This window comes from Empidonax traillii, unplaced genomic scaffold (assembly GCF_003031625.1).
Source record: "Empidonax traillii isolate 1590-97213 ecotype Southwest subspecies unplaced genomic scaffold, ASM303162v1 scaffold2313:size35733, whole genome shotgun sequence".
NCBI lineage: Eukaryota > Metazoa > Chordata > Aves > Passeriformes > Tyrannidae > Empidonax > Empidonax traillii.
This window is the reverse complement of record NW_020957506.1, coordinates 6270-32486: the sequence shown is the minus strand read 5'-3', so window position 1 is coordinate 32486 and position 26217 is coordinate 6270. Positions and strand designations below refer to the sequence as shown.

General features: G+C 39.7%; 1 protein-coding gene and 1 long non-coding RNA gene across 10 annotated transcripts in view; one reads left to right on the top strand and one right to left on the bottom strand.

Annotated features, from left to right (window-relative positions):
* Positions 1 to 1006: 1006 nt before the first annotated feature.
* GEN1 (GEN1 Holliday junction 5' flap endonuclease) lies at positions 1007 to 22218 on the bottom strand. 8 transcript variants are annotated; one of them, XM_027909685.1, is made up of 16 exons: positions 21904 to 21978; positions 20859 to 20967; positions 20570 to 20638; positions 18830 to 19027; positions 17185 to 17371; positions 15000 to 15176; positions 12336 to 12446; positions 10322 to 10395; positions 9735 to 9826; positions 8770 to 8917; positions 8616 to 8652; positions 8437 to 8517; positions 7855 to 7985; positions 5127 to 5188; positions 4444 to 4587; positions 1007 to 4201 (listed from the first exon to the last, which is right to left on the bottom strand). In XM_027909685.1, the coding sequence occupies exons 4-16, from the start codon at positions 18988 to 18990 to the stop codon at positions 2754 to 2756; spliced, it is 2853 nt and encodes a 950-aa protein (XP_027765486.1). In that variant the 5' UTR covers positions 18991 to 19027; positions 20570 to 20638; positions 20859 to 20967; positions 21904 to 21978; the 3' UTR covers positions 1007 to 2753. The 8 variants fall into 8 exon arrangements, with proteins under 8 accessions (XP_027765486.1, XP_027765484.1, XP_027765488.1 ...); XM_027909683.1 differs by lacking the exon at positions 20570 to 20638; XM_027909687.1 differs by lacking the exon at positions 20859 to 20967 and having other exon boundaries at positions 21904 to 21950.
* A 165-nt stretch (positions 22219 to 22383) lies between these two features.
* The window catches only part of LOC114071822, a 9583-nt gene continuing 5749 nt past the window's right edge, over positions 22384 to 26217 (top strand). The window contains exons 1-2 of one of the 2 annotated variants that reach the window (XR_003574092.1): positions 22384 to 22427; positions 25055 to 25211. This is a non-coding gene — a long non-coding RNA (uncharacterized LOC114071822). Of the gene's footprint in view, positions 22428 to 22924; positions 22967 to 25054; positions 25212 to 26217 lie in introns of those variants that run through there. The other variant, XR_003574093.1, reaches the window with a different exon arrangement.

The window sequence follows — 26217 nt, the reverse complement described above, 5'->3', positions numbered from 1 at the left end:
TTAACTGAAGTTTAATACTGTTTATAAGTGGAAATAATTACATTTATACTGCTAAGATAGACCCTATGGCTCTGCTCTACGTTTCCACAGGAATCATTCAAGCCAGAGGGGTGCCAACATCAAGACTGATACACCAGGTAAAGTACTCCTTAGTAGAGTACTTTACTAGCAAACTAGAGTAACAGTATGTGTGCAGAAAACTTTTCAGAAAAGTACTTGAAGAACAGTGTGCCCTTTACCTACCCCACCTCCACAGCAGGTATATTTTTATTACTTTAGATGAAGCACCCTGATAGAACCTATTTGGGCTGCCCAGGACAGATGACAAATGAAAATCTATTCAGGCTCATCAGGCTGATGCATCACATTGATTTATTCTTACAGGCAGTTTAACATAATTTTGCAGGAATATTTCCTGCAGAAGAAAGTTATGTTACACCCCCTCAATTTAAACATCATTCTCATGAGTGTGAGAGGTTGCAAAGCAGTCAGCACAGTAAAAAGCTCCAAAGAAAAATCGTAGTAATCCTTAGATTGAGTAAATTACATAAAGATGAGAAACCAAAACACTTTAAAACCTGTAATTACCCTTCTGTAATGAATCACAGGTTTAATTCAAGCAACAGTCACCTCCAATGATAAATGCTTTTATTTGCTGCCATGAGCAGCTACAGCCTAAATAGAGAGGGCATCCTCCACAGGTTTTTTTCACACCTAATGTTGCTTCTAAAGTAGTGGCAGAAAACAAAATTAGGATGCATTGTATATGAAAAAATTTGAACATTTTCTGCTTTTCATGCTTCAACTGTACTTGTGAAACCAGACTAATTCGCAGCAATAACATTTTTTTTCCTCCGCAGTTCTTAATATCTTATGTGGATGATACAAATCAGAAATGAGATATAATGATGACATGAACCTGTCATAATTCTGGCACAGTATTTTAGCAAATCATCCATTAAAGGAGTCATCCCAAGCAGATTTCGAAAATACACAAAAATCCCTCAGAAAACCTCTAAACCACAGAAATTCACACACCATGGGTGAAATTGTATGATCTCCACAGCAAGAGAGCACATTCCCATACCCTGGGAGAGAACAAAAGTCAGGTAATTCACATGATGTTGGCATTTTTATTAATGAAAATTCATACTCTTGATTCCAGTGCTCAGTATTCAAAATTATCAGCAAGGAAAAAAATGATACATAACCAATAACAATGTTTTCCCAAAAAAACCCCTCTACTCAGATCACTTAATTTCTGATCACTGCATAAGAAATGCTCATAGCAGGAGGGTTGGAACTAGATGATATTTAAGGTCCCTTGCAGCCCAAACCCCTTGTGTGATGCTATGAATCTCTCCATTTACACTCCCCAGGTGATAACACTGCTACTGTTACTTTTCTTCACAATATTACTCTTCTAGCTACCCTCTCACATCAGCTGAGTGCTTCAGAGTCTCCAAAAGAGACAGACCATCTTTAAAACTAAAAATAAGTTTCCAATATTTTGGATTTCTTGCTCATTTCCACAACACATCTCATTTGGAAAATCAACTATAAATAAATTTTCTCCATCTACCCATAGAGGAAACTAAGAAACTACTATTTTGGCTAATTGTATTATCTATAGACTCCTACGTCTTCCTTAAATACATCTGGAATTTAGCTTCTGAACTGTATGAAGAAAAAACTGACATATTCATTCAGGCGTAGATATTCTAAATTTCTACTATTAACAATATATCTTGGCACGTGTGGCCTCCCTTCTGACTAGTGCATAGAAAAAGTTACAAATGCTTAAATGTAGACAAGGAGGCATTTCCTAATAAGCTGTTGAAAACAACTTTTTTTGGTGTATGAACAAAGATTACTTCTCTAATAAAGAGGTGGGAAGAGGACCTTCAAAACTGTAATTGCACTCAAGTTCCTAATTTAAAAAAAAAAAAATTACATGACGTTGTTCAGAGAATCTGCAATGTCATAATTAGATTTTCTGCAACTTAACTTTCACTCTATTATCAATCGTGTTAGATGGGACTTCAATCTTTAAGAAAATGTGCCCTAAACTACAAATGCTTAATTAAACAGTCATCAAATTTCCTTAACTATAGTATATATATGACTGCTACAAAACCAGAATTATCCTTATGGCTTATTCCACTCTTTGGAAGATGCACACACTCAAATAACAGCTTATTATAGGTCATGGCACATATAAACTTAGCTACCCTGCAAGGTATGTCTGTCTCTATGTGGTCCTTCAGAGACTGTCAACACAAGCAGAATGGCAGGATTTGAAAAGCCATTTTAAAACTTACAAAATTAGGTTAGTGACACAAAATGGAGAATTACATTTGAAAAGAGCTGCATCACTTTGTCTTATTAGGAGTATTCAAAACACTGCAGGCACTATTTTAATAAGACTGTTTATATAAGCAAGAGTAATACAAAAATCCTCACAATTGGCTGGGAAAAAAGCGCCTTATTTCATAAATAAATCTCCCTGCTTCCTTACATGCTGCATCTTGATGCTTATGTATCAAGTTCAGAAAGCAACAGTGTCCAGAATAACTGGAACTTGCTACAATCAGCTTTATGGTACTTTTGTTAACAGTTTCAAACTTCAGCTCTAGTAACAGCACTTCTTATTTATCAAAACCATGTTCACATAAAATTGATAGAGCGTATTGCAGAAACTTCGAGAAAACTCTAAGAGCTGATGGTTCATTAATTGTAATTTTATAGAGAACCTAATTGATTTTGATTCTTCCTTTTAGTCTTTCAGACAAGGGAAGGGGACTGTCTGCCCAGCTGTAAGCCAGAACAGCACTTCTCTCTTGCTGTGTGGGATCAGAACCCAACCTCTTTATTGGTTGCTCTGGACTTTGGGAACAATTAACTTCCCCTACAGAGGATGGTTCTGGACATCCCTGCACTGAGAAAGTATCATCAGCTTTCTTTAAATTGATTGTTGTCTTCTTCCCTTTAGTTATAAGGGCTGAGTCACTGTTTGTCCTTTGGCTACTAACAGCACTACTCTTTTTCTTTGTAAAACTTTTTTTAAACTGACCAGGGTTCAGTTGCTTTTTCTGCTGCCCATAAATCAGGATTTTATTCACGTGCCCATCATCACTGTCTTCACTGGAAGAATGTCTGTTCTGACACACACTCTTTTTAGAAGAAGCTTTCCAAGTATTTTCAATACAAGCTTTTTTAATGTGACAGCCAGTTGCATCTGCTGGCTTTGGAGACGTTGGAAGCATTTCACACCCAGGATGCAGTGTTTCTGTTGTTTGCCCACTGAGGACTAGAGATGCTGATCCACTTATATTATGGTCTTTTAGCATCGTTTCAGCCAAGATATCAGCTTTTCTGTACTGATCTTGACAGATGTGTACACTGGATTCACTTGCACAGTTTTCTGATAGCACATTTTTACTTTCCTGAACTAGTTTATTTAACTGATATGAAGAAGAGACATAATTTCTATCAGGATTCAACATTTCTTTTGTTTGTTTAAAAAATTTCAACGACTCCCGTTGCATTACATCTTCAGACAAAGGCGGTGATGGAATGGAAGTCTTCCGAAGTATTCTCTCTCTCAAAGACCACTCCTGAATTTGTTCTGTACCATCATTTGAAAACAAATCATCAGCACTATCAGAATGTTGATCAGACTGCACAACATCTGAGTAGTCTGAGCTATTTCTTGCTGTTTCATGACCTAGTGGATGCAAATGTTTTACGCATATAGTTAAATCAGCTGCTGGATTTTGGTCATCACCTCCCTGGGCTGGTGAAGTGCTGAAGAAGGTTCCTTTCCCATCGACACTACTCAGTTGTACATCAGCTGTTACAGAGGAAGAGGATGACATCCCTGAATATTTGGTATGTTGTGAGGGCAATGCAGCTGAGTCAGCCAAAGCACTCTGTAAGTAGGATGATGCAGGCAGAGGAGGAGTAGCTGCTGATGCTGGCACCCAAACAGACGTTCTGCAAGAAGTTGCAGCTAAAGCTACATCTTTTGATTCATTACTTCTCTGCTGTCTCTGATATTTGGGGGGAGGTTCTGTATCTGATGTGGAGGGTTGCACAGGAAGAATTCCACATGTAGATTTTAAACTAACTTGGGACAGCAGATTGCTAACTTCATCATAAGCACTTGATAATTCCTTTTCTTCTGGTCTGTCTTTCCCTTCTGAAAAAAAAAACCAAAACAAAACAAAAAGGGCATTTCAAATCACATATAAAACACAGTTAGGATTTCCTAGTGCTAAAGCATAAAATAGTAAGATTAAAGCACAGTTTCTGCAAAGTATCACGCCCTCATCTTGACAAAACATGATATTGATCAACAGTGGGAGAAATGTTTTTTTTGCTTTTGCTTTTTGTATTCTGGCAAGACCTATAAGTTCATAACAAACAAACTTTTGCACTTACTTTTCTTCTTCTTCTTCTGAACTTCTGACTTTTCCGCTTGATAAAGGGCAACAACATCAGGATACGCAGCCTGAAACAAAGACTCCTCTTCTACTGTGACTACAAATGATTCCACAGGCTCATCTTCTGGATCAACATAGTGCTCTGAAAAGTTAATGAATGTATTTTTGACATGTGTACACACACAAGTCAAAGCAGGGAATGAAAAACCAAAGAACAAAAGACTTGAGTACAAAGGTACATAAAAATGTCACTAGTACAATATTTGAGATTTACCTACAAGTGAAGTCTTTCCCTTTCTGTCATTCTCCTGGCACAAATGGGCTCACTGCAGGTAGGAGTCTGGCAGCATAGAAAATGTTCTAGCTAGTGAACAGTCACATCTTCAGGTACACAGTGAAATAAGGAATGGGATACTCAGTTCAGGCCTCATTAACATGTACCAAAAAAAGCAGCTTCAAGTCCCTTGCTTTCTGGGTAGATTTCTTTTTCTCTTAAGCACTGCTTTACTTTCGAGGTATGTGAAATTTGATGCACGTTTTCTACTGTTTCCATAGAACAGTTTCCAATCTCACCACCATTTCACTGTCTCAGAGTGTTGTCAAGCTCTTCTCTCTTTCAAGCATGCTTTTATCTTTTTCAATGAACTGTTTTGTTCCATAATGTATAGAAACCAGACCCACCTGGTTTTTGCCACTCAATTTCAAAACAAGGTGTTCCATTTTTAACACGTGTCTTGACAATCCTGTAAGAAGAGAAAGCCCATTAAATGATCTTGAACAAGAAATGAAAAATACCTAACCTATCTAAAAATATTTCAATATTCTAATTTGGAATGATTCAGAGCACAAAATTTTCCTGTTACAGTGAAATTACTACACCTTTAAAAAAGTACACTACTCTGTATAAGCTATACAGTAAAATTTGGGGTATAGATTTGAGTACTAAAAATCTTTGGAGTTTTTTAATGCTCAGAAGAGCATTTACACAAATAAAGTTATTCTGTAGCACATAAACATAATGCAGACTCCTACATCAGTTTGGTATCTTCAGCTGACCTGCCTCAAAGCAGGTCCTGCTTGACCAACCTGATCTCCTTCTGCTACAGGAGGTGGTGAGGGAAAGGCTGTGGATGTTGTCTGCCTACACTTTAGTAAAACCTCTGATGCCATTTCCCACAGCTTTCTCTTGGGGAAATTGGATGCTCAAGGCTGGGATGGGTGCACTGGGTAAAGAACTGGATGGATGGATGAATGGGCCCAGTGTGGTGGTGAATGGAGTTACATCCAGTCGGTGGCTGGTCACTAGTGGGGCTCCCCAGGACACACTATTGGGGCCAGTCCTGTTTGATATCTTTGTATCAGTGATCTGAACAAGGGGATTGAGAGCACCCTCAGTGAGTTTGCAGATGACACCAAGTTGAGTGTGAGTGTTGATCTGCTGCAGGGCAGGAAGGCTCTGCAGAAGGATCCAGACAGGTTGGATCCATGGTCCAAGGCCAACTGTATGAGGTTCAACAAAACCAAGTGCTGGGTTCCGTACTTTGGTCGGTGGCATCCTGGCTTGGATCAGCAACAGTGTGGCCAGCAGGACCAGGGCAGTGATTGTCCCTCTGTGGCACTGGTGAGGCTGCACCTCAAGTCCTGTGTCCACTTCTGGGCTCCTCAGTACAAGAAAGACACTGAGGTGCTGGAGCGTGTCCAGAGAAGGGCAACAGAGCTGATGAAGGGTCTGGAGCACAAGTCCTTTGAGAAGCATCTGAGGCAGCTGGGGGTGTTTAGCCTGGAGAAAAGGAGGCTCAGTGGGGACCTTGTCACTCCCTACAATTCCCTGAAAGAAGGCTGTAGGGAGGTGGGGGTCAGTCTCTTCTCCCAAATAACCACTCACAAGAAAAGAGGAAACATCCTCAACTTGTCCCAGGGGAGGTTTAGATTGGATATTAGGAAAAATTTCTTCATGGAAGGGGTGGTCAAGCATTGGAACAGACTGCCCCGGGAAGTGGTGGAGCCATCATCCCTTCAATTTAAAACATTTGTAGGTGTGGCACTGAGGGACACACTTTAGTGGTGGACTTCTCAGTGTCAGGTCAATGGTTAGATCCGATGATCTTAAAAGCCTTCTCCAACATAAACAATTCTATGATTTTAAGATACTAATGCCAGAGAAGGCTGTTGCCATAGACAGTAACTTTCTGAATGACCAGACAGGGTCATTTATATCTTTTGTGTGAGAGCATGAGGGAGAGTAGAATGTGAGCTGAGCAGGGACAGTCAGTCACTGAGATTTTTCTAAAAACATTATCTACACCCAAATTTAGTAGGTTTCTACATGTCGTGCTGATCCTCCTGAAATATTACTGCATTTTCAAACATTTTGTTAACAAAAGAAATCTAGAGCACACATTATCTGTCTTTTGAACTCTTGAAACCTTAGAAAGTGTTATAAGCAGAGAATGTCAGTGAACTCATTCATCAAGGTAAATGCTGGTAATTTACATTGCCAATCTGTTCAAACAGCATCCTCCAACCACTCTCTCCAATCTTTTGAAAGATAATACTGAAGAAAACAGCTTCTCTGAAAAGCTTCTGCTTTTCTGATAGCACATTTTTACTTTCCTGTACTAGCTTATTTAAGTAATATGAAAAAGAGACATAATTTCTATTAGGAGTCAACATTTCTTTTGTTTGTTTAAAACATTTCAAAGACTCTCGTTGCATTACATCTTCAGATAAAGGCGGTAATTTAAGACTGACACATCAAGACAGCAGAGACACCATCACACTGCTACTGACTGTCCCCTGTCCCCCAAAATGAATGTCTAAAAATCTTGACCACTATCAAGGAACATGGGAAATCTACTAGCCTTCTTGCAATACAAGAATTAGGGGGCAGGGGGAATTTTAGTTTCATTTGGGAAATTAAATCATCAGATAAAGTTAAAATAAGTAAAAATTCCCTACACACAGTGAAGTTCAAACTTGCCAACAGACACTTTAGATTCTAGAAGTTTATTTAAGTTTAAGAAAACATTAGATTATTAAAAAAATAAATTACACTGAGGGCTGATTGAATAAGAAGATACTAATTCTGGCTCAGAAAATCACTGAGTAACAGAAGCCTGGATAGTGGGAAAATAATTACATGCTTATCTTGCTTTTTTCCCCCCTGCATATCTATTTTTAGTCACAGGATACTTGGCCACCTTTATATTCCTAAATGCAGTGGTCCTGAGTGAAAAGCAGTAGTATAACAATTGGTGCACCTATCTAAATTTTTACCTCTATTCAAAATTAGCACAGAGCTTGAAACAAAGATGGAAGAAAACCATATTTCCGTAAAAACACGGTTTTTCCTTTTTTTATCTGGGAGCAGAAGTCAACATATTAACTTTAGGAAATCAAGCTACATTACCTTATTGCCTGCAGTTGTTTCGAGTCAGTGTATCCAGATTTTCTCTGGGTCATATCATAACGTGTCAACAGTGCTAACAGTTTCTTACAAGCATAATGTTTGGCCCATTCCATCTTCTCTGACGCAAATATCTGTTAGTATAAAAAAACCAAACCAAACAAACCTTGAAACTTTCTTTATTCTGTTAGATACCATACTTAGCCAGTTATGTAGTGGGGACACAGGACTAAATACTTTAAATATCTAGAGTGCTTTTATACATTAGTGTAATTCCCAGTGATACCTCACTGACAACAGTCATCCCTAACAGTGGCAGATTCTTCAGCTGTCGATGGCATGCCAAGGGAACAGTTGTGTAGTGGCAGCAGAGGGAATGAGATAGCTTTAAACACCTTGTCAGATTAAGATCAGCTTCACAATTTTAGGCTTTCAAAACAGTGATGTACATTAAGATATTGTAGCAAGATTCTTTAATTCTTATTTCCAGTATAATTACCAACGTAGATCACAATCATCACAAATGCCTTCCTTAGTAATAAACAAAAAACCACAAAGCTGAATATCCAGTATTTTGTTACATACCTGAAAGGACAATAAATTTGGCCTTCGACATTCCTTTATGTTGATCAATTTATTCTTGTTTACAAGAAATTCTTGGATAACCTTGAGATAAAACAAAAAAGAGACAGTTTAAGAGAGGGCAGAATATTGAAATTCAAATTAATTGATTTAAAAAAGAATATTTAAATTATGTTTGTTACCTCAGAGAATGGAAAGCCCTCACAACTCTTAGCTTTTCTGCAGGTAAAACAAATGTGTTAAGAACTGAAGAGAACTGTGAAAGATGCAGAATTTAAATGATCACTCTGCACATGAACACAGGGAAAAGCAGTTCAGTTTTCAAGACATTCCTACTTTCTGATACTGTCCTCCACGGCGTTTGCTTGTTTCTCTTGCTCTAACCGATGCCATTCACAAGGGCAGTGTTTGGAGTCACTGGGTTTGCAGTATTTTATGCTTTCACAGAACTGACATCCACTGTGCTCATGCTCCTTGTACGATCCTATAGCAGCAGATACACAAAGTGAGGAGAAAAAGGATTTTCAAATACATGAAGCCACTATCACAAATATAAAGCCGAGAACACATATGAATCTGATGTGAATAGCAGCTGCAAGCAGATTGAGTGCACCAGGTGCATTTCTGTATCTACAGCAAAAACTGACAAATACAGGCAAGATTCCATTTTTTGAAGACTTTTTCCCTCAACTGTTTCAGACTTTATGCTGAAAAATATTACCTAAGTAATAGTTTACCTTACCTAAAACTATTATAGTAGTGTGTGACAACCTGTCAAACATATCTAAATTATATATTTGAAAGAAGATTTTCCTTCACCAAATGCTGGCTTCACTGATCAAAAATGCTTCCAAAAGGATGTTCCTTAGGATTAATTCCTTTTTATGAAAACTCTGCAGCAAAATCCAATGCTAACGTGATTGGGTCCCTTTGATGCAGGACCAATTCAAGCAACTGAAGAAATAGCTGCTGGGCAGTATAGCATACTTTCTTTAATGAAAACGTTAAAAAGACAAACATCTGGGATCACACAAAAGCATTGTGATAATATTCCATCTGTCATCAAGTAGTTTCACATTTGAAGAACAGTGGTCCCAAGCCTTAAAAGTATTTATATAAAGGTAAATATATACAACGTTGAAAATGTGAAGATGGTCCAGAAGCTGAAAAGCATTTTTTAATGCTAGTAATTAAAAAAAAAAAAACAAACCACAAAAAACAAATAAAAAGTCACGCCCACCCCCAGAATAAAAAAATAAACAATTTGGCTAAAAATAAAATTCAGCACTTTTCACACTGACCTGGATGATGGCACTCTGAACAGTGAATTACCCTTTTAACAACCAAAGGTGGATTTTCATCATACTGGAATTGTTCTTTCCACTGATCAAACCTAAAAGGATCAAGAAATATTTTTAACTTCCACACTTAAAACTCTGAAAAATACCCTTTATGCTTCACTGGCATCTATCCAAGAAACACAGTTTCCCAATCTAAAGGGGTAGAACAGGCTACTTTTATAGTATGTCATATAATTGTTGGATTTCTAGTACTGACACACACATTATGATAACAAACATAGAAAGCACTTGGTATCTCAAATCGTTGAATCCATAACCCATTAAAAATCAGCAAAAGTCTCTCATCAGTCCCTATGACTTTATTTCCAATTTACCAACATACAACTGCTAACTCAAACCTATGAGCCAGCTTATGTTTATTAAGAAGCTTTACTAGCACAACACCCAATTCCTTTCACAAATACAAGGTAAAGAAGGTGGAAATACCATTCCTAAATTAAAGTACTACAGATGTTGTCTTGAAGCTGAAATACATATTATTCAGTCTTTGAATAAAATCAAAGTACTTACATAAATTTCCATTTTACCTTTGCAGTAAGTTTTGACCTCGCAGAGTCTCAATTAACTTTAAAGCTTGCTCCTTCCCAACTCCTGGAACCCCCTATAGAGAAATTTGAAACTTTATTTAATTTTGAACAAAATATTCATATTTTCACAAAAAACACCTTCATTATGTAGACAAATTACAAAAGTGATCCCAAATGTTGAGAATAAATTGAGAAAAATATTTTTGACCAAGTTCTAAGGGCAGAGAAGGTGAGAGATTACAGCTGTACTGCCACTGTAACACACAAGCTGCATAAAATGCTCTAATGCTCAACAGCATCTCAGGTAAAACAACACAGAGAAAGAAGAAAAAAGTAACAATAAACTAAAAGAAGTTAGATTCAGGATAGATAACAAGGAAGAAGTTACAATGACAGTGGTGAAACATGGGCAGACATTGCCCAGAGGTGGCGGATGCCCCATTCTGGAAACATTCAAGGTCAGATTGGACTGGGTCTAATTGAAGATGTCCTTCTCACTGTAGGGGGGTTAGACTAAGGAGCTTCAGAGGTCCCTTCCAACGGAAACTACTGTATCATTCCATGATTTAAAACACACATATCGCTTTATGGTTTCTCTTTCCATCCTTCCCCTATTTTGCCAAGAATCAGTACAGCCGCATACTGTATTGAGTGTGCTTTCTACAGCACCATTACAAATAAATCTATGTTTTTCTTTATTCAGCTGTAATACAGAATGGAATACACTCAGCCATACAAAATAAAACTACATTCCAAACCAAGTTCTTATTGGACTACAGACAGACATTTGGATAAGAGTCAGATATTCAGCTTCTGCAAGGAAAGCATTATCTTCATACATTTTTAATAAAGTAAGTGCAGTTATAGAGTGGTATTCTCATTTACCTGTTCTGCCAATCCCCATTCCTAATGTACTACTGTAATTCAGCTTCCCTCACAAGTTTCTGTCTTCATCTACTTTGCTGGGCTGCAAAAACTCAAAGGACCTATCTGACATCACACAACTGCGACACTTTGGGACTACATAAGAACATGGCATTGCAGGGGCTGCTTCATTACAATATTCTTTTTCTCTCTCTCTGTCTTTATACAGTAGTAATAACAACAAACTATTTTAAAGATTGCTATAACAGAAGCAAGATTAAAAAAAAAAACAAACAAAACAACACAGACAAAAGTAACGAGAGGCTTGTGTTCTTTGAGCAGTATCAGTTGTTTAAAAGAACAGCTTTATCAAATAGGAACACAACGATTTAAGAAAAACTAGATATCCACTGCAAGCCTGAATGGGAGCAACCATTGCCTAAAGTCATTAAAGGACAAATTGTATGAAAATAAAGTTTCATCCCACTTCCTTTCCCTTTCAAATAGCCATTACAACAGCTTCTGCTCAAAGTCTCAAAAATACTTCAAGAGCTTACAGGAGAAAAAAAAAAGGGAAAAAAAAGGAAACAAGTGAAGTAGTACTGAGTGAGATTCTTCTCAGTTAATTTGGTAAACTTTCAAACAGATCACTTCTACCTCTTCATAACTTATATATTTACAAAAAATGGAAGAGGGTACATCTAAACTGCATCCAGAACTGCCTCTTCTAATAAATACAGCTACTGAGTCTTCCAAACAGCACAGACAATGCTGTTTTTCTCATTTTGCACAGTTACTCTGCCAGGGATGTACTTGTATGTAATGTGTTACAAGGGATCCTCACAAACAATGGAGTTCTCACACCTTGGCTCAATGTAATCAACATCTAAACTTTTGCCTTCATCTCCACCATAGAAAAGGTTTGGAATAATACAAAACCATTCTAGAAAGATTGGTGTTCATGAACCATTTTGATTACCTTGAACATTTCAAAAATAAAATTTACAGCGACTTACTAAGCCTCTTCTTCAACTCGATCTCACTAATCACGCGTTGCATAAAGCTTTGTCAGCATGCACGTCTCCCTTGGTACAGTTTATTGTTTTTCAAGACAGTATAAGCACCTAATAAAAATAATTATATTGCTTACTTTTGGGAGATAATCACAACCCAACAGAACAGCTAGCCCAATCAAAGACTCTCTGTCACAACCAAGTTTCTCCTTAATAGAGGACATTGTGTAACAGTCAAGATGTGGATCCTGCAAAAGAAATTTATTGTGTATTATTTCTGGTATATAACAGAAGGAGCTACTCTGAGTAACATTCAGCTGTGATTCCCACTCCTATTACTTATTTTAACTCACACATGCAGGAAACAGGTCTATCCCATAAGAGAGGTCTAATAGCAAAAAAAAAAACCTGCAATCAAAATTTATTATGTAATGCATGGACACCATAAAAATTACAAATTCTGGAACTTTAAGTTCTAAATATGAGCATCAACTGTTGAAAGACAGTAAAATAAGCCAAGAGGTCCAGCATACAGCTGAATAACCATGTTACACGATGGGTGAACAACTGGCTCACAGGTCAGGCATAAAGAGTTACGTCAGATTGGTGACCTGTCGCTAGTGGGGTTCCACAGGGCTCCCTCCTTGGCCAGTTCTCTTCAACTTCTTCATTAATCACTTGGACTCAAGACTTGAAGGAATGCTAAGTAAGTTTGTTCACGACACTAAACTGAGAGGAGTTGTCGACACCCTTACAGACAGAGAGGCCCTGCAGAGAGACCTTGACAAATTAGGGAGATGGGCAATCACCAACCACATGAAGTTCAACAAGGGGAAGCGCTGGATTCTGCACCTGGGACAGGGCAGCCCCGGTTGCATGTATAGACTGGGGAACAAGAGGTTGAAGAGCAGCACAGAGGAAAGGGACCTGGGGGTCCTGGTCAATGGCAAGTTAAATGAGTCAGCAGTGCCCTGACAGCCAGGAGGGCCAATCATGTCCTGAGGGACATCAGGCAAAGCATCACCAGCCGGTCAAGGTAGGGGACTGTCCCACTCTGCTCTGCACTGGGGCAGCCTCACCTTGAATACTGTGGTAGTTTTGCACACCACAATGTAAGAAAGATATTAAGCTGTTAGAGAGTGTCCAAAGGAGGGCAACGAGGGCAGTGAAGGCTCGGGAGGGGAAGCCATACGAGGAGCAGCTGAGGTCACTTGGTCTGTTCAGCCTGGAGAAGATGAGACTGAGGGGAGACTTCACTGCAGTTACGACTTCCTCGTGAGGGGAGGCAAAGGGTTAGGTACTGATCTCTTCTCTGCAGTGACCAGTGATAGGACCTCAGGGAACGGTCTGAAATTGTGTCAGGGGAGGTTTAGGCTGGAGATCAGGAAAAGTTTTTTTCCCCCAGAGCACGGTTGGTTGGAGCTTTGAACCAGGCTCCCTAGGGAGGTGGTCACAGAACCCTAAGCCTGTCTGAGTTCAGGAAGTGTTAGGACAATGCTCTCAGGCACATGGTGAGACTCTTGTGGTGTCCTGCACAGGACCAGGAGTTGGACTTGATGATCCTGATGAGTCCCTTCCAACTCAGTATATTCCATGGTTCTGATTCAAGGTGTTTTTTCTGTTTACTACCTGTAGAAAAAGTGTGGCAAAACTAACATTATCGAGTACTAGTGACTGTGCAAGTCATCTCAGGAACTGCAGTTTTTAAATACATGTAAAAATTTTAATGTGCTACTTGATTAAAAAAAGGAAAAAGTAATAAAAATGTTACCTAGCATATTAGATATGAACTAAAGAAACACCTGAAGCTTTGAATGGTAAAGGGACTCAAATACAACAAGAAAGCAAGATTAAGATGAATCAAAACATAGGACACACCTCTTATTCAAAAAAGACCAAAAAAATTCCCAAACAAGCCAACAACTGAAAGTAATACATTTTCCTGGAACAGATGCCCCTGACAGACAAACACTCACATAAGTTACTTTTTTAGCTGACATATATGTAAACAAAGTACCTGAAAGATTGAGCTTCCTTTCATTGTTGGTGACAAATAACAAGGAAGTTGAACGAAAGAAGAGAACCAGGTCAAGGAAGATACTAAAACATGGTACCATCAAAGCAAAAATCCTTCCATCAACTTTAATTATCTTTTAAAGACGTTAATTGTTTGAAGTGCATTTTTTCTGTTCTACTGATTTTCTAACATTACTAAAGTATTTTCTCAACAAGTCTTTCTGATAAACATTATAAATTATAAAAAATTAGGGTTTTGTTTCACCATTTCTGGGAAATTGTATTCTTAACAAATGAACAGTTCAAGGTCATAAGTTATTTGGGTTTTTGTGACAACAATTGATTATGATCCAGATGCACAATCTCTACCCTACTCATATTCAATTAGGACTAAGAGTATTAATTGCAAGATGGAAGTGTGTGAATACTCATTAGACCCAGGAGGCTGACCACTCCCACAAAGCCTAAAGCTAAATTCGTAGGAAGCAATTACTTCACTCAAAAACTTTGCTGTAGAGGGGGGAAAAAAGTTTGCTACTTAGCTTATCACAGGGCACTACAAACACAGACAATATTACCCTAAGTGTTTCAGCAGTTTTGCTCTCATATTCAATACACAAATTGCCAGCGAATCAAACAAAACGATCCTGTCTTAAATGCATTATTTTAAACAAACCCAACTAGTAGAGAGCAACTGCAATAATATCTAACTAATTTTTTCAAGTCCCTTCTCTATTTACATTCTGTAGAGTCTAGAGAGGGTAGGAACAGGATGAGGTAATTACCTTGGCATTCATAGCAAAGTTCCTATAAACTGTTTGAGCTCCGTACAAGAAAGCGTCTCCGTCATTGGTAATGCAGCCATCGACCTGTCCTTTTGCATTTAGGTAGGCACACATTGCCTCTGCTTCCCCAGCTGCTTGAACCCAAGGGACACCTAAACACTCCAGAAGTTCAAGACACTAAAAGAAAAAACCCAAGAGGAAGGAGAGATTGAATGATGGAGTTATTACATTCACTTATTAGCATGCATTTTCTCATAAGTGCACATAAAAGCTGCTGCTGTTGCACTGCCTACAGAACAGTATATCAATAAAAGCACTACTTTAGCAAAAAATAGTTTACTATAATTAAGTGTGAAAATGAACATCCAACAGAGAGCTAAGTATTAATTCCAGGACTTAAACACAGCAGGATTAATGGTCACTACTTCACAAAAATCTTTACACTTGAAATAAATATTTAGGATGTTTTCAAAAGAAGAGTTAAGAAAGGAATATTTATCTTTGTGAAGCAATTGTTTACTCAAGCAGTAATACTGAACTAGACCAGGCATCTTCCAACAGGTGCCAGACTTCCTGAGAATATTGAGCATGAAAGTACAATGCTGTCAGCCTCGTAAGACTGGACCGTGGTATAAGACACAGTGATATATATATTTCTTACAAATTTCAGAGAAAATAATTTCTTTTAAAATTTAAGAATAAAACATGAATTGATATGTGCAATCTACTGAAGCTATGAGTGTCTACAAATTCTAATTTTGAATAGATAAAAATTGTTAATGGGGGATATAAAAGGAAGTATCAATATTAACACTATAAAAGAACAATAAAGATAAATTTCTGTAACAAATGTTCAATTATGGCTGTTGCTCACTACCAGCATAACATGCACATATCAAATGAGGAAATTTTTTCTGACACTGTCACTCTTGTACAACAATGAACACTTGCTGTAGTGCTCAACTTCAAAAGTGCACGTCCCCTCAAATCTCAAAATACTGTTTAAATTTGTTGTGTATAAACCTGTGAGAGACTGAAATGGTAAGGGTTAATGACTCAAACAATTTGCTGCAAAAGCAGCAGGTGCTTTGCTGAAGCCACGTTACACACCCCAACCGAAGGGGAAGAGGAGAGTTTTTGGGTGTGTGGTGGTAGAAACCTCTGATCTTCATAAGACAGAGGGGGTGTGTACTCACCATCGAAGGACGACCGTGACAAACCAACCTTTGTTTAGCAACAAGTTGGATTTTGGGCCAGATGAGGGAGAAGGCTGACAAGAAACAGCTCCTGTGAGGTGGGATTAATGCTTTTTATCATGTCAATTTCCTGCCTTACACAACTGGCTCAGGCATAAAACTCCCCACCCTGGGAAGGTATGGGGACATTCCCATGTCAGCCTGAAGGTATTTACCCCTTCTGATAGGGCATAACTTGATCAGCTACACTGACATGAGAGGCAGCTGTCATGTCCTAGAAAGTGTCATAAATCACCAAAGACCCCAGAGGGCCCCCAGACTTATTTCTGGGGCCTTCCACCTGAGGACTGTGCACAATCCACAGTGTTGCAACAGACAGTGTAAAATTTCCCCCCCCACCAGGGAAGGTACCTGGGCATTCCCAACTGAACCTGAATGCACATGAACTCATTGAACTTTTTGTTGTGTGGGTTTCTCTCACCCCCAACAGATCAAGACTGTGACCATCACTTCAAACAACACATGTCTAAATTGCAAAAGTCAAGTCTCATCTCTGGATCCACAGATGGTGATATCTTTCCTCTCCACTATCTACGCTTATCCCTCATTTCTCTTTCCTTTCCTTATATATTTTGTTATTTTTATACTTTTATATTGTTATATTTCTATAGATAATAACCAAAGCAGCTACACACCTCCTTTCCACTGCAACTACACTGTTCTAAAATAAACCTATCATATATATATATATATCTATCTATATATATATATCTATCTACACACACACATGTGTACACACACATGCACACCCTGATCATTCAGTGCCCTTTCTCTCTAATCTGCCCCAACAAATCATTAACAAGAACCTCAGTTACCTCACCTTCAGGGGTAGGTGATGCTATTAATTATTTCAAGTTCCTGTATTTAATTTGGTTAAGATTTCTTTCTATCATATTCAAAATACTGAAACACAGCACTCAGTCACTCACCTCTTTTAACATGGCTTTAAATAAAGATCTCCCTGTTCTGGCAGCTCCAACTTTCTTTGAAGGTCCATAGCGCATCTCATTCCTCTTACTCATGGTGTCTGCTTTCAACTTGGGGGCCTCTCCTTCCATGACAAACACTAGTTGAATTCCCATTGATGTGAAGAAACAGAACCGAAAAAACAGATTTCTGCAATAAAGCAAAGCTGTATTATTAGTGAAGCCTGATTTCTTCAAACATTTTCCTTATTTCCCTTAGCCTACCTCAGGAACAATCTTCCACCTCTTATGATTCTCTTGCCCCTAAGATTAACAAACCTTTTATCTACATCCCCGTCTTTGGTTGAAGTTGTTATACCATGAAATTATAACAGCTTGATAAAATTACCAAGAAAATACAATGTAAGGACAAGAAAGATCCTTCTTGGATGCAAAGACGTAAGCAAATTTAAAAGGCTTAATAAAAACCCACTCAATATCCAAAGTCTGCTTCCAAATACATATCTACATTGACTGTTTTATATGAAATAGTAATCCCAAACCTATCAGTACAGGTGCATCACATTCTGAAGTGACTGAATGCTGTGGTAATAGACAGACTCACAGATACCACTGCCATGCCAATTTATTTCATATGCAAACCAGCATCACTGAGGGATGGAATTTTGCAAGGCACTAGTAATAAATATTTGGTCTAAAACAGTAAAATTAAAAGCAGTAATATCAAACAGCATATACTTTTTCCAGTATCTCCAGGATCAATCTTTCAAAAGGAGCAGTTCAAACATTTATGTCTCTTTGACTGACATGGAGAGACCATTACTCTGGATTTAATTTTGTACAGGTGCTATGTGCAAAGTGGGTAAGCTGATCTTTTGAGGTTAGTTCTCTTTTCATAAATGACATAAAAATCAATTCTTACAATAAGTTACTCTAAACTACAAATTCTCAAAAAGATTTAATTTCCAATGGTCTGAAAATGTTTGGTTTGTTTTTTTTTTTTTTTTTTTAGTAGAAATCTGTTCAATCCTTTGTCTTGCTTTGGAAAGGCTGCATAAGAGATCTGGACTGATGCTTCCACTCCACTGCAGACAGGACATCCTATCACAAGGAAGGAATGACTTTGGTCATGCTTTAAGCTTTATAGTTAATTATCCTTTCAGGGTAAGTATGTAATATATTAAGAAATTATTCTCAGAAGATGCTGATATTTCATATCACACCCAATTCAACAGAAGTCACAGGAGCATGTGACACCATCCAGTCAGTCACTATTCTTGAGATAATCAATGTCACTGATCAAAAATTGTATATATTTTCATTTTTGTCATCACTGTTTGCAGAAAACAGTGCTTTGCAGTTATAAATGCTTAGACATGCTCATTCCTTGGGTCAGTCTAAATTAAAAAATATATATTCTTCATGGCTGTTCAAATGCCTGAAGAATGATTTAAAGATATTTAATTCAGCATGGGGTCTAACTAGAATTCACTTCAAAGTCTTTACATATTTAATATAAGCAATAACTGACTCAAAACACCCATCATGTGAATTTCATAGGTAATGTTAAAATCTTTTGAATGAGTAACATATCTAAATTACACAGTTCCAAGAATTTTGGCTGCAACAATTTATATGGATACCATACCTGAGATGTGGCTTGGTAACTACTCCAATCATCTTTTTAACGGTCTGTGCTTCACAAACCCATAAACTTAAATCAACAGCAAGTGTTTTTCCTTTGAGACTGCTGAGGTTGACAGGCTGTCTCACAGGCTCAAGGATTTGCCACAGATTAGTCACTCCCATTGTTCTAGCTTCTTTGTTGCCAGAAGGAAGGTTTTAGCTGTGAAGACCAAAAGAAATAAAATACTTTCAGAATAAAACATGAAATGTGTGTAACATAATAGGAATGTGAGGTTCGAAAAATTAATTTGTCATAATCAATTCTACTTCCATGAACTGAGAACACTTGCAATCAAGCTTTCTAAGTGTGTGGTGACTCCAGTTCACAGATGGTTTATAACTAAACACCTTCTTTGGACTGAACATCTGCATTAGTAATAAGCTGAATATAAATGAAAACAAAACTCAGTTGAGAGAAAGATAAAAATAAACTATTAAAACTATTCACTTCCAAGTCTCATGTGTCCTTTACCTATAAGCACAATACAAGCTTTATTTAAAAAAAAAGAAAACACATAGGATTCCTGAGGGAGTTACTTCCTGATTTAAAGGAGGATTCACATTAAAGTCTTTCCATTCAAACAGAGGTAGCTTAAAGCTACTTGAAGAATATTTTCAATCACAACAGAACTGACACTTTCCTTAGCATTCCAAGATGATGTAAAAAGGGTCAACACCCACAGATTCTGGCTTGGCAAATTCAAGTTGGAATTCAGGAAAAAGTGACAGAGGGTATTGCAGCAGTGGTTGCTCAGAGGCTGCAGAATCTCCACTCTTGGAGATTCTTAACATCCAGCTGGCATGCTATCCTACTGCTTTAAACCAATACTGGTGGAATCAGCAGTGATTGTCGCCAAAATTCGGGAATAAAACTCCTTAACATCAATGCAGTATTAAGATGCAGGCATCGCTCTTATGGCACCAGATGCACGGGGGATAATTGCACATTTGGCTCAAGATAGTACAGGTATTTATTAGCAAGGAATATATGTATTCATCAGAAAAACATTACATGTTTCTGAATAATTTGCTACTTCAAGTGGCCACAGAATCCCTACACTGGATTGGGATGACCTGGTTTGTTATAAAGCTCTTGGGGTTCCACCAACCACCTCTGCTCAGTTTGCAGCACATTGAGCTCTGAGGTCCCATCAGCAAATGTTTTGACGCTTTTAACACCCTGACTGCAGAAACACACAGTTTTTGTGTTAATTTTGGTATTGTGTGACTGGCACTACCGATAATGTGTGCCAGTTGAAAACAAACACACATTAGGTGGTATATTTCTTTGTCAACTTATTAGCCCCTTAAAAACTAGCCCCACTACTCTCCATGCTATCCCCTTACGGGATTTTCTTTTTTCACTATTCTGGTTTTCACCCTTTGCCAGTTCTAACCAAGGCCCCTAGCATATACTCTGCTCTCCCCCCCAACAATGCCTATCTATTCCTTCACTGTCTTATTGTACAAAGTTTGTCTCATGTTTATTTGTTTTCCCTCTTCTCCCTCAATATTAAAAGATAAAAATCAAATAAAATCTGAGATGTTTTGTATTTCTTTCTTTCTGATTTTGACATTACTACAGATGCAGAAAAATGAAAATGCTCTTTGAATAGATCACGACTAAGTGACCTACCACTGCTCGGAGATCTGCTTAAGACACGTGAGGAGCTGAACCACATTTAATTCAGCAGTCTCTCACCTTTAACACCATCACAGTCTGTCAGAGCAGCAAGCCTGTCTTTAGAGGGTATATTGTTATACTCTAAATCTGTTTTAAAGCAAGGCAGCTAATCAATTCCAGGTTGGTCTTAAATCAAGTTGTCAGGTAAAGATTTACTTTCAACAGAAATCACATCTCTAATTCATTCCTTTAACTACTACAATTATTCAACCTGAATTTAGTTGTATGCATACAGAGCACTATATATTGCTTTTGTTGTTGTATCTCAAGTACTTAAGTTAAAAGCACAAATTAAGCACGCAAATACTTGGTATAGTTTCTTGAAGTCCACGATGATCACTTTCCCTGATGCACAGGGCAGGCATCCAAACCTTTCCAAAAGACAAGTGTGATATTCAGCTTCAGTGTGAGAACACCTAGCAAAGAAGGGAGATACCTTTCTGATATTGTCATTTGGTTTCTGCCAGTCTGCATCAATATAATTTCTTAAAAAACAACTGTGTTAGTCAATTTCTAAATACTATTGTGGAATATCACATGGTACTTAACTGATGGGAAAGACATGCACTGAAAACACTTTACACTCCATAAGACTACAAGTAATAAAGGAAAAAAAGTATAAAAAAATTGAAAACAAACAAGCAAAACCCAAAAGGCCCATTTTTTCACTACAATAAGTATAGTTATTTGAGGACTAAAGTTTTGCCTGCAAGACCTATCAGTCTTTGCTTTTTTAGAGTGTATTTTATAAAACAGTTAATCTGGATTCTTCATACAAATAGCTCAACTGCTTCTAATACAAATGATCCATCTACTCAGATTTTATTTAAGAGCTTTACTCATCACAAGCCGCCAACCTGCTCAGAGAGACAGCAACTCCCAAAGAAGGGAGACAGAACTTGATTCATTTTCATATACTTAGAAATCACCGAAAATCATTAACAGTAAATATAAGAAAAAAAAATCACTAAAAAAACCCCAACCCCAAAAATAAGTCTTAATTTCTCATTAGGCCAGAATTTATTATAACTACACAGTTTTTATGTTTTATAAACAATGTTTTAAGACTGTATTCTGCTCTACAAAGTTTTTTACACAGCCAGAAAAGCCAACTACTTAAAACTAACTACAAAAAGCATTTAACGTTGAAATTTAATTCATGTAGAGTACTTTCACACATTACCAAGGTTAGTCGAAAAGACAGCCAAGTGTATGCTTTATGACATAGGGGAGGAGGAAAAGGGAGGAAAAACAGGACGGAGGAAACACAAAAGCCCACAACACGTTTTTAACAACTCTCCTCCCCTCTCTCTGCGCCACCCCAGCACAGCCCTGCCAATAAACCAGCGCACCTGAAGCACAGAAGCATTTACAGAGTCCTCCTCAAACTCCTACGGATTTTTCTCCCCAGCACCGCCCGCGACGAAGGACACCGAGACGAGAGGGCTCCCCGCCCGCGGAGTTTGAAACTCCCGCCTCGCTGCGCCAGCGACGCCCGCGCACCAGGCCCACAGGAACAGGCGTGCCCGAGCACCGCGCGAGATGCGGGGCCGGGCTCAGCCTTCGCGGGGACCGGCAAAAACCCCCATCCCGGGGGAGCCCCGGCGGGCCTGGCTTTGTCCCGCTCGGGAGGTGCGAGCGGAGCCCCCGCGGCGGCCCCGCCCCGCCCCCCCCCCCCCCCCCCCCCCCCCCCCCCCCCCCCCCCCCCGAAAATGGCGGGCGGGCTCACGGAAACGGCCCCCGCCGCGCCCGCAGCGCGCACGCGCCCCTCCCGCGGCGGCCCTTCCGCCTGTCCCGGCCCGGCCCGGCTCGCTCCGGGACCGCTCGGTTTGGCTCGTCCGGTGCCGCCCCGCGAGGGGATCCGGAGCTGCCCCGGGTAACGACCCCGCCCGCGCGGCGCTGATCAGGCGAGGGGAGGGGAGGCGGAGGGAGGAGAGAGAGGAGGAGCGGAGCGGGCGACCCGTGCGGGGAGAGGGTCCTGGCGGGCGGGGGCCGGGCGCGCTCTTGCCCTCTGGACCGACCCCGAGGGATGGAGGGAGGTCGGGCAGCCATAGCGTAGTGGTGACGGCTACTCCCCGCTTGTCCCGGTGCCCTCGGCACGGCGCCGGGGCGAGTGTCGCAGGTGGCTCTGCGGGACCAGTTGGGGATCGGAGCTGCTGTTTGTCACCTGCTGCCGAGCGCGGCCTCCCCGCCAGGCGTGAGGGATCCCCCCAGGCGTGAGGGATCCCCCCCCGGCCGTCAGGGCTCCCCCCGGGCCGTCAGGGCTCTCCCTGGGTGCCTGCCCGTGCCGGCGGGAAGCGGGTGAGGAGCGGGAGCGGCGCCGCCCGGGTGTTCCCACCGCCAGGGGACCCGAGTCCCTTCTCTGCGGGTAGGGGGAAACCTGCCTTGATCGAGCGGTTTTGGGAAAAGCAACAGGTAATCGTGGGCTTGCGGGATTTCTGCCCCCTCTTTTGGCTCCCCACAGAGGAGGCAGAGCTGCCCTCTGTGCCGCAGTGCTGTTCTGGGCTCCTCAGTGCAAGAGGGGCTTGGAGCTCCTGGAGGAGGTCCAGTGGAGGGCAGCGAGGGTGACTGGGGTACTGGAGCATCTCTTAGGAGGAAAGGCTAAGAGAGTTGGGCCTGTTCAGCCTCGAGAAGAGGCGATCGAGAGGGGACCTCATCAATGTGTATAAATATCTGGGGACGGGGGGGCCGGTGCCAAGAGGACGTAGCCAGCTCTGCTCGGTGGTGCCCAGCGATAGGACAAGTGGTAATAGGCAGAAACTTATGCACGGGAAGTTTCGCTTTCATTACTGTGGAAGTGACTGGGCTTTGGAACAGATTGCCCAGAGAGGTTGTGAAATCTCTCTCGTACAATCCTGTGCAATTTCCTCTAGGATGACCCTGCTTAAGCAGGGAGGTTGGACCAGATGACCTGCTTGTGGTCCCTTCCAGCTTACCCCTTCTACGTCAGGCAGTGCTTTTCTGGTGTCTAATAGGATGGTAGAGGCTTCTTGTGCACTGGCTGCAAATACATTAAGAGAGGAGTCGTGAATGTCAAAGACATGTAGTCTAACATGGGACACCTGGCTTGGACAGTCCTCAAAAATGAACAGCACCCCACTGCTGTTCATGATTCTGGACTTCTGACTTCAGCCCTCTGAAACATCTGCCTTTAAGTTCAACAGATAGTGTTGTACTTCCTTCGTAATTATTAATTCCTAGAGTTAATTTGTAATCAGTTTATTTTTGTGACTGTTAAACAAATGCATGGTGTTATACACATCAGCTAAAGACCACAGATATTTTCTTCCTCTTCTCCCACCCTTTGCTTCCTCCTGTATCTTGTGTTCATCCTGCAATAGGTCTGCTCTCATGTCTTTGCTCTACCTCTATTTTGCCAACTCTCGTTTTAGGCACAATTGCTTGTAATAATTTGTAGCAATCCTTTAATTGTTTTTATAATTGGATCTGTCTTGCCCTTACTTGTTCTCAGTTATAGGTCCAGTTTTTATTCCTAACTGTATGCTTTTACTTACATTCCCTGACAGTTCATTTTTTCATTAAATCAGTACTTTTGATTTGTCTTTCTGAATAACTGTTGGATTCTTGTTTGAATTAATAACATTCATGACTGTCATCACGTTTACATTAACATATCTTACTTTATATTGCAATATAACATGAATTTATATTTCAGTTCTTCAATATGATGCGTGGTCCATTAAAAACACCTTCTGTTAACGTTTGTCAATAGAGTATATTGTTGGCTTCCCTTTACTGTATTATGTGTCTTAAAATGTACTGCTGTACATTTTTGCCAGTTCAATTGTTTCCAATATAGTATTGCACACTTTAATACCTTCAGATAGGTTGAATCAGCTGCTTTGCCTTGGGTAGTTATTTCCAAGCTGTTATTAGAGTTATGGTAAGTGGTGCTGAGACTGAAGGCAACTATTTTTTCAATTAAAAACCTAATGAAGAAAATTAAGGGTGTCTTGTTGCAAGAGTTTCGAGAGTAGTTAATGTGAAGAACTGAACCTTTTCTGTCAAAAAGATGATGTGAAGATAAAATTCAAATATGTGTAATTTTCTGTGTTGTTTTTTTTTCTTTAATGTAAATTATTTCTTCCTTTGCCTTTTAAGCTTTGTTTCTTGTAAAATCTTACTAATGGATTCCTTGTTGCTGCAGTCAGTTTCCTCATTCCTTTTGTCTTTTTTATACTCCCTGAAGGAGCTACCTCCACAGACATTTGTCATAATTTCTGAGGCTACTTTTTGCCTGCAGTTCCAGTAAAGTTTTGTTTGCAGTACTAACTCTTCAAAAATGTTGGGGTGCAGATTGTTCTGTCTTTTGCCTTCCTCACAGACTATATGAGTGAGTCTTGGTTACATTGTTCTGTTTTCCACTCATACTCTCTTTTCCTAAATGTTCAAATAGTATAGCAGTGAAACTCATAGCCCTGATCTCTAGTTTGGACGTTATTGATTACAAGATCTAAAGCTTGTGTTTTCCCTTCTTTTTAGAGAAAGAGTTCGATGGAACAGCAGACTGACTGAATGTTTCTCTTCATATTTGGATAATGGATATATGCTAGGAGTGTACAAGGGACTGTTTCCTGGTCTGAATAATTTATGCCTGAAGGCATGTTTCTGTAGTAAACCAAAAGTAGCACAGCAAAAGGTATGTAATCGTGAACTGTGTTTTTTCCTTGATTTCTATTTGTGGTATTAATCTACACAACATAAAATGGATATGACGATTTAGCTGTAAATACTTAATGAAATTGTTATTATTAACAATAATCATAACAATAACATAATAGTGATTATTATTAGTAGCAAAATAATAGAGTAGCAAATTTTAATGTCTGTTGCATTTCTAATAATATATGCTCTAGTCTGTGATACTTGGTAGTATGAACTGTCTGGCTTCCCATCAGTTGAAATCAGGCAATAGTTTGACCAGAACATTAAGCTGACACAAGTGAACTGCTCAAATAAGCATCTCTTTCATCACAATAAGCCAAGCATGTAGATCTGCATGAACCTGAAAAGGTTGGGGAACTTGCATAATGTATAAAGTTTTTTCTTGCATTAATTTTCAGTAGAATCAGAGCCTTGAGATGATTTATTATTTTAGAATCATAGAATCATAGAATAGACTGGGTTGGAAAAGACCTCCAAGATCATCAAGTCCAACCCCTGATCCAACTCCAATTACTATAGCATGGCACTAAGGGCCACATCCAATCTCTTTTTAAAAACCTCCAGGGATGGTGAATCCACCACCTCTCTGGGTAGGCCATTCCAATGCCTGATAACCCTCTCTGTAAAGAATTTCTCCCTAACATCTAACCTAAACCTCCCCTGGCAGAGCTTGAGCCCATGTCCCCTTGTCCTGTTGTCGGTTGCCTGGGAGAAGAGACCAACCCCCACCTGGCTATCACCTCCCTTCAGGTAGTTGAAGAGAGTGATGAGGTCACCTCTAAGCCTTCTCTTCTCCAGACTAAACAACCCCAGCTCCCTCAGCCTCTCCTCACAGGACTTGTGCTCAAGTCCCTTCACCAGCCTCGTTGCTCTTCTCTGGACCCGCTCCAGCACCTCAATATCCTTCCTGAACTGAGGGGCCCAGAGCTGAACACAATACTCAAGGTGTGGCCTCACCAACGCAGAGTACAGGGGAAGGA

Bases quoted from the DNA above. Each gene is read 5' to 3' on its own strand.
- GEN1 (XM_027909684.1), bottom strand. From the start codon at position 18,990: ATGGGAGTGACTAATCTGTGGCAAATCCTTGAGCCTGTGAGACAGCCT. The intron at 8,918-9,734 runs GTCAGTGTGAAA...CTGCTGCTATAG, and splicing joins TTCAGAGTGCCATCATCCAG to GATCGTACAAGGAGCATGAG. The intron at 8,518-8,615 runs GTAACAAACATA...TTTTATCTCAAG, and splicing joins AGGGCTTTCCATTCTCTGAG to GTTATCCAAGAATTTCTTGT.